This window comes from Phytophthora parasitica, assembly GCF_000247585.1.
Source record: "Phytophthora parasitica INRA-310 unplaced genomic scaffold supercont2.6, whole genome shotgun sequence".
Classification (NCBI taxonomy): domain Eukaryota; phylum Oomycota; class Peronosporomycetes; order Peronosporales; family Peronosporaceae; genus Phytophthora; species Phytophthora nicotianae.
The window spans coordinates 694,639-702,506 of NW_008648992.1; the positions used below are offsets into that span (position 1 = coordinate 694,639).

Below are 7,868 nucleotides of genomic sequence, written 5' to 3' on the forward strand. Positions count from 1 at the left end.
ATTTTTACATTAATTATGAGCTAATTTAAAAATAGTTATACGTGTACACTAATTGGCCTACAAACGTTTAATTAGACGTGCTTTAAACCTACTTCATCAATCGACAGAGTAGATTATTAAGCTAGAATCGTCTTGAACTGGTCGGAGAGGGTGGTTACATCAACATATATGAATGAAGTGTAATACGTGTATGTTATGTTTCTTAATCTTACGCTTTGAGAACAGAACAGTCGCGAACGCGCCTTAAAATTTGAATTTCATTTTTTTTAGGATCTACGCTGTTTTTTTGTTTTTTACCTTCCGGAGATGTTAACCATCGGTAATGCCTCGTGGACGAGATTTGAATTTAAGTTTTTAGATCCACCATAAACAAGCTCACTCTACATATACGTAACGGTTTAAGCACATATACTTTGTGCACCAGCTAAATGTCGATCTATGTAATCGAGTCATTGCGAACGGAACCGGAGCGCTGATTTCCGCAAGAGCGTTGCTGTCACGCAAGAGCGTTTCAGTCACTCAGTGGTACCCAAAGCCCCAAGCATTTGTGCAAAATACAACGCCGACCGTTCTTGTAAAACCCAGAGGGTCAATCAATTTTTTTTATTTAGCCCTAATTGCTTGGGGTAACATTCACTGGGTTATTGGGTTATGAATGTTGCTCCTGGCCGACACAAGCAACATTCACCTGGGTAATTCTAAGTGTGCAGAGGAAATTTAGTATAGGAGGTAATTATAGCAACTTTTGTATGGGGAAGAAATTACATCTCTAGACAGCCCATCTAAATTCAAAGGGAATAGCACCACTTTGGTTTAGTAAATCCATGTGGCACGCTGATATCACAGTCATATTGAATCGTACAGTAAAAAACCGACACAAGGAAAATACAAGACTTTTTTCTTAGTATTGGAAATAAAGAAAGAGAGTTTTTTTTAGGTAGAATCGCACCTCTGCTAAAACTCTGGATATAAAATCCAGAGAATAAACAACCAATCAAGTCGTGGATGCAGTTTTTTAATCCAATCCGAGTTATTAGGGCTAGGTGAAACGGCTGCCGACGTTGTGCCGACATATAATGTCGGCAAGGGTACTAAATATGCATTAGGATTCATACAAACCATCAAGTGTTTTTACATTATTTGGTTATTCCACCTCTGACCGACAAAAACACTTGAAAACAGTATGAGTCTTCAAGACCTCGCACCGGCCAACGCCTAGCGTGTGCAGCAGACAGCTATCAATGCGTTCTCTCGCTTCTTTGTGACCGAAGGTATCAATATGCAGTATATCGCAGCCACTCTACAAGGTGATATGACTGGGGCAAAGTTTGTCAAGCTGATGGATCGCTTCGCGATTTATCTTACGAGTGCAGAAGGGCGAGGAGGTAAGGCGCTAGCTCGCAACTCCGTCATGAACTACTACCGACACGCCAAAAACTGGTTACTCGACACCTACCCGAAGAACAGAGCCTCAATCGAGAAGAAGCTTCTCAAGATGGCCCAGACTCTTGAACGGCACTGCCTGAGCCGCCTCGAAGGTGGTAATACGAAGTGAGCGCCGGCGTGTCTACGTATTCTGATGAACGCTCTGTATTTCGATGCTGCCAGCTCTAAGGACTACCGAGGTGCTCTCAGTAGGCGGAAGAAGGAGTATCCGGATCCCTCTTGTTTGAATGATGAATTAACATCCGATGATGGAGTGAGGAAGAGAGCAGTAGGAGGAGGAAGACAAGTATCATAGTACTCCAAAACCCTTGTTTCAAAAGCTCCTGCTTTTGAAGCGGAGCTTTTGAAACAAGGATTTTGGAGTACTATGATACTTGTTGTGGTGGAGGGGGGGGGGGTCGCAAAATCACGTTGCGATCCACTCTGACACACAGTGCCCTGGACTGCCGACTAACGGAGGGGGTACTCCGATAACCGTGGGGTTGCTGAGGGCTCACCTTGTGTACCCGTCGGCGGGGCTGGTTACGCTCCTCTGGTGGACTTGATGGGAAGCTTGGCCTGGGCAGGCCACCCATTTCACCGAACTAGTGTCGTGCACAACTCTCACGAGCAACTTTGTGGTTGAGGCGATTCTTGCATGGTATAGTAGATATGGATTGGCACCTGTGTGGATCTCCGATCAAGGATCACATTTCAAGGCCGAGATTGTGGCGGAACTTTGCAGGCGTTTGAAAGCGCGTCATGAATTTACTGTCGTATACTATCCTTGGATTAACGGTAGCGTAGAGAGGGCAAACCGTGACATCATGCAAGTCATTCGTGTGCTGTGCCTGTAGTACCTGGTTGACACGAACGACTGGACATTTTCGTGCCGATACTGCAGTCCAGTTTGAACCACACACCGGTTCAGTCCCTTGTGAATCGAGCGCCGGTGGAGCTCTTCTGTGAATTGTCACTACCCTCTCCGCTCACGTTATGCATGGATACCAGACAGAAGGAAATTCTAGAGCTACCGGAGCTACCTGAAGCCATAACGGACTGGTTAGACAACCTCCAAAGCAGCATACATGAACTCCACCAACCGATGGTCAGCGAACGAGCAAAACAGACAGAGAGAAACAAACGCATGCAGAAGTACGCACGTCGACCTAGCTTCGACGTCGGGGACTATGTGTTGAGGTCGCGAGTCGACCAAAAACATCACGACAAACTCTTGGTAACGTGGGTGGGGCCGTACCAAGTCGCACGGGCGACCAACACTCTTTCTGTGTTCGCCATTTGCTGACAGGGGACGAGGCAGACGTCCAGCCCTCGCGATTAAAATTCTACGCTGATAAGTCGCTGTTGGTCAGTGAAGAGCTGCGAGATCACGTGGCAGTCCAAGGTATTGTACTATCGGTGGAGAAATTGAATGAGACTCGATGGAATAAGGACAAAAACGACTATGAAGTGCTGATTAGCTGGAAAGGACTCGAGTCGATCGAAGACTCGTGGGAATCAACCAAACAACTGAGCAAAGATATACCAGTACTGCTGACAGAGTATGCAGCTACTACGAACGACAGAAAGTTCGAACGGCACATTGCCGCTGAAACAAAGCTCAAGCCTAGGTCAACATACCGATCGTCACCTCAGACACAACAGAACGTGCAGCGCGATGGAACGTGAGTGGACAAAGGCTTGGGAGGGCAGTGTAGTGGGGGATAGTTTAATGGCAAGCCTCCGCCCACTCACACAGGGCAAAGCACAGGAAAGCGATGCTGAGCTGGCTAGTTAGGGGTTAGGAAAACTCAGCCAAGGCACAGGACGCGCTTGGCAGCGAATGGACATTAGAAATTCTACTCTAGAAGACTCACAGTAGACTTTTGGGTTTACCAGGAAGCGCCAGCTTCCCTAGCAGTGGTTTTATCGCTAAGACCTACTACAGAGGCCCATGCACGCTTGATCCACTGAATGATGTCTACTTTTGTCGGTGGTGACATCTTGAACCGGTCTGCTCCAGCGGCGGAGAAAATACATCGATTGCTTCCGTAGTTGCTCGTTAAGCGGGCATTTCAGGCCAAGTTGGCTGGCTGGCATACCCCGGTGGGACTTTCGTGAGCTCTACATAGAGAAGTCTAGCAAAGATAAGAACATCCTGGCTCGAATGGCACGAAAGTCATCTCACAAGAGTAGCACAGGCTCATGTATGTTTTCCCTACGACCACGGTGGTACCCAAGGAAACTCGATGAACAGCTCGCTGCTTCACCACCCCGCTCTGTTGCCGAAGTTTGGGACACCTACCTGTCGCTTTTGCAACTCGTCCTAGAGTTGGCGCCCAGATCCGTGCTGATTAACGGTGTTCTCTCGGAGTTCTTGGGCGGTTTGATCTTAAAAACCAAGAACGGATCAGCCTTGTAGCCGGCACTGTCTGCGAGCAGCATCGCTGTTGCGCGTTCCTACGACTTGCCCGCGAACTTGATCCAGACGGTCCTAGCGCCTCTCTTGTCGACGGTGCTTGCAGGAGCATATTCGTAGTTCACCCTTGCCACACACAAGGTTAGACATCATGTAAAGACTAGGCTAGGCCACGCTATTGCCTATCCAATCGACGCTATACACTTTGGAAATGCGTAGCTCCTTCATCTCGTCTAGGACTTGGCAACTGAACTCAGCAAGTTTTTCACTCGCTTCTAGCGGTGTTATTTACCCTCATGCGTCCTTCGGCGAATTGCTAGCTTGTGGCGGCGAAGGAAACCCTTTCTCCACGATCAAGATGCAGTGAACGCTCCACGAGGAAGGCCCATAGTGTTGTAGAGCTCTCGTGTTTGTAGCGCTAACATCATTCCCGTCACCGGAACACCATCCGCGCGGAGATCATTTACCCAACTTACGAGCTGCTCCTTCACAGCTACTGGTAACGCTGTATGCACCGGTAATATGTAGCACCGGCTTCGCTGATGGTTACCCTAACCAAGGGCGCAGTCAGCTTTGATTATCTCTCTAGACGCCTTCCACGTGTAACAAAGACGCTTCTTCGAGCCCAAATAAATGCCAGAAAGAATCGAATGACAATTTTCTCCATTGTATGGTCATCCAGATACATCAGTACCTTCAACTTGAAGCGGCAAGTATCGCCAGGCGCGTGTATGTCTTCGGCTTGGAGCCGCTACCAATCATTCGCTTTCTTCCGGTGCGAGGCATGCTGACCGAGGGGTAGTTGCGGCTTGGTTGTAAAGTGCTGAAGATAGTTGCGTGAAATGCACTTTTGAAGAGAGGCCACCGCTGACCTCTGCTCACAACGAATGGTTTTGAGGTGCTATGAATTCAAACCTTGAATTAAAGGTGAATTTTGGCGAATAATTAAAGAGGTTTCCCGGTCTTTCGTTGGTTGAGCCAAATTCTGTCAATTCACCCACAAATAGATGGGTACACTTTTTCGAACACCCATTTTGAGATGGGTTAAATAAATTTAACCCGGTGGCCTCTATAGGTTATGACAAATGGGAGCCTATTAAAATGCATTAAAATAAATTGGTATTTATCCCATGGTAATTTACGTCGGTTTAAATTGTTCATATCAAAAAAATAAAAAAAAATACTCCGGCATGACCAATCAGATCTCTCGGTCAAGGGCGAGAAAGGACGCGTGTTTTTTCAAAAAAAAAAACACTTGTCGGTACGCATGCTGATTGGCTAGGATGGCATTCAGACGAAAAAAACCTTAAAATTTTAATAGTTTTTTCGTCTGAATGCCATCCAGTAAACCCCATCGGCTCTCAGCATGACCAAGGTACACATGCAGTCCCCATTGTCCACTTAGCATTAACCCCCTCCCCTCTTCGCCTGTAGATCATCAATGGCCTGTCAGACGTGCTGGACGAGTACGATGTCGTGCTCATCGATCAATACGGTGTACTGCACAATGGCACAATCCCATACATTGGTGCTGTCGACTGCTTCAACCGCATGATCCAAGCCGGCAAGCAAGTGATACTACTCTCCAACACGTCACACCGCTCCTGCAGCCTCCCCATCAAACTGGGGCCCATGGGTTTCTCCACAAGCTTTCAAGGTGTTACTGGAGGAGAGGTGTGCCACACCTACCTACTTGAGCGACCCGACACCCATGCACGCTGCTCACTCATGACCTCTGACTTGGACGGAAAGGTGACCAAGCGTGCCTCGAATCCCGAGTCCACTTTCCATGGCCTTGATGTGGAGATTGTGCCGCTGGACAAGGCTCAGTTTCTCATGGTGGACGGCACACAACAGATCTGTTACAGTGACCGTGTGACCGAAGTTTTGCCCACCGACTACCGCCACACAGGCGAAGTCAACGACGCTATGAAGGAGTTTCTGCGCGGCGGCCTGGAACGGAAGCTGCCGCTGCTGTGTCCGAACCCGGATGTGCTAGCTGTTATGGCTAACGATCGTTTCGTGCACATGGGAGGCGGCATTGCCAAGCTGTACGAGGAAATGGGAGGTGAGGTCATCTACTTTGGGAAGCCGATGAAGGAGCACTTCGAAGTGTGTTTGCGAATGGCCCATGTGACGGACAAGTCGAAGGTCGTTCATATTGGCGACTCACTCCACCACGACATTCAGGGTGCGAAGAACACTGGTGTGGACAGCATCTTCATTGCTGGCGGTGTCCATGCCAGAGAACTGAGTGTAAACGCTTGGGGTACGGATGAAAAACAGCTACGTGTGAAGCCGGATCTGCTGGAAAATCTGCTGGAAAGGACCCAACTCGATCCGACTTACACCATGACGCGCTACACGTGGTGAACTTGCCGCACTTCAAAGCTATAGCTCGCCACTGTATTGGTGTAGTGACGCCGCACAACACCCGCACTAATTTGATAGAAGCAATGAATGCACCGACCAATATTAACACCTACACGTCGCCTCTCTAAGTGGAGCACACGATGCTCCACTACTGCCGTGTTCTCTCCGACAGAATTTGAACAAGTGAAATCCTATTAAAAAGAGGATAACCGACAGGCAGGTATCTGGAATCGGTTCAACCGATTTCGTGGAATATATTATGGCTGTTTGTACAGAGCTTGCGCTGGTGTTACCCTTTGAATCAGTGCTATCATCTTTTTGCCTGGCGAGTTCTCTACAGTGTACAATAGTTGCTGAAAAGTGATCGCAAGTTCAGGCATAACCTATATGGATAACACGGTAATCGACGACTCGTTCGAGAAAACAAGACCAAAGAACGAACTGACGAAGAGCGACACATGGGATGTCGACAAACATTACTTCCACATCGGATTGGGAAGTTCTGCTTTCTTTGGATTTGAGTTCTACAAGACTTGTATTAGTACAAGTGTCTGGCTTGATCACAAGCGTGCACTGAAAAACTCTTTGCGCATCATTTTCAGACTTGTGGATAGTGGCCCACACGTTCGATGAGAGCGGTCTCTCGGCTTTTGGTCGCGGCAGTAGCTGTCACCGTAACCTCGGCTCGAAGTCTCGGTAGTTCTAGTTTTGAATCCAGCGAGGTATCGGACAGCGGCAGTGGCTCTCTAGTTGACGATGACAGCACACTGAACGATGAGGGTGGCAGCAAGATTGACTTGGATGACCTATTTGGTTCCGGATTCGAAGCTCCAAGTTCCAGCAGCGACAGTAATCTAAACAACCTATTTGCTTCATCGTCCAACAGCGAGAGCAGCGAACAATCGGACTCGGCTTCAAACGAAGAATCTGCAAGCAGCTTGTCTGAAGCCTCCACGGCGGCGGCTTCATCGTCAGCTTCTGCAGATGTCATTGGTTCTGAGTCCGATTCGGCCAGCGATGAAGAAGAGTCTGCGGCTGACAGCTCATCTGAAACAGAGACTTCAGCTGCTACAAAGGCTCCAGATTCTGCAGCTACTGAGGCACCAGTAGCTACAGAAGCACCGGCACCTGCCATTTCTGTGGAGGATTCTGTTCAGCTAAGTGAAAGCATTGGTGGACCCCACGGAAACGAATTCTCGGATGAAGCAGCAGCAGCTGCAGGACAAACCGTTGGGTCGATTACGATCCGGTCTGGTGAGCGTGTAGATGGTGTCTCACTCAACATCAAAGCACCTACAGCGACAACTTTCACCCACGGTGGAACTGGTGGGGACGCAAACACTCTCTCGATTGGCGTCGATGAGTATATCACGTCGATGGAGGCTCACTGGGGAAAGAAAAATGATCACACGCGCATCTTCTATTTAAGCTTTGGTACCAGTAAGGGCAACACGATATCGGGAGGCACCAAGACAGCAGAAAGCAAGTCGGTAACAGCTCCAGAGGGCTTCCAGCTTGGAGGATTCTTTGGTCGTGGTGGAGATGAAATTGATATGCTTGGTGCAATTTGGACTAGCATCGCTCCAGTTGCAGATAATTCAACACCGCAACCAGCTACTCCTTCAGTAGAGTCTACCTCGGCGTCTGCGTC

General features: G+C 48.4%; 4 protein-coding genes across 4 annotated transcripts; 3 read left to right on the top strand and 1 right to left on the bottom strand.

Moving 5' to 3' along the window:
* Positions 1 to 2,572: 2,572 nt before the first annotated feature.
* PPTG_03909 (hypothetical protein) lies at positions 2,573 to 3,114 on the top strand (the record flags this gene model as incomplete). Its single annotated transcript, XM_008897694.1, has 2 exons — positions 2,573 to 2,662; positions 2,755 to 3,114. The coding sequence occupies 2 exons, from the start codon at positions 2,573 to 2,575 to the stop codon at positions 3,112 to 3,114; spliced, it is 450 nt and encodes a 149-aa protein (XP_008895942.1).
* Positions 3,115 to 3,500: 386 nt separating this feature from the next.
* On the bottom strand, positions 3,501 to 3,870 carry PPTG_21539 (hypothetical protein; the record flags this gene model as incomplete). Its single annotated transcript, XM_008898338.1, has 2 exons — positions 3,501 to 3,549; positions 3,731 to 3,870. 2 exons carry the CDS (start codon positions 3,868 to 3,870, stop codon positions 3,501 to 3,503), a joined length of 189 nt encoding a protein of 62 aa, XP_008896586.1.
* Positions 3,871 to 5,126: 1,256 nt separating this feature from the next.
* PPTG_03910 (hypothetical protein) lies at positions 5,127 to 6,494 on the top strand. Its single transcript, XM_008897695.1, has 2 exons — positions 5,127 to 5,219; positions 5,279 to 6,494. Exons 1-2 carry the CDS (start codon positions 5,211 to 5,213, stop codon positions 6,215 to 6,217), a joined length of 948 nt encoding a protein of 315 aa, XP_008895943.1. The 5' UTR covers positions 5,127 to 5,210; the 3' UTR covers positions 6,218 to 6,494.
* A 276-nt stretch (positions 6,495 to 6,770) lies between these two features.
* PPTG_03911 (hypothetical protein) lies at positions 6,771 to 7,846 on the top strand (the record flags this gene model as incomplete). Its single annotated transcript, XM_008897696.1, has 2 exons — positions 6,771 to 7,753; positions 7,794 to 7,846. Exons 1-2 carry the CDS (start codon positions 6,847 to 6,849, stop codon positions 7,844 to 7,846), a joined length of 960 nt encoding a protein of 319 aa, XP_008895944.1. The 5' UTR covers positions 6,771 to 6,846.
* Between the last annotated feature and the right edge of the window lie 22 nt (positions 7,847 to 7,868).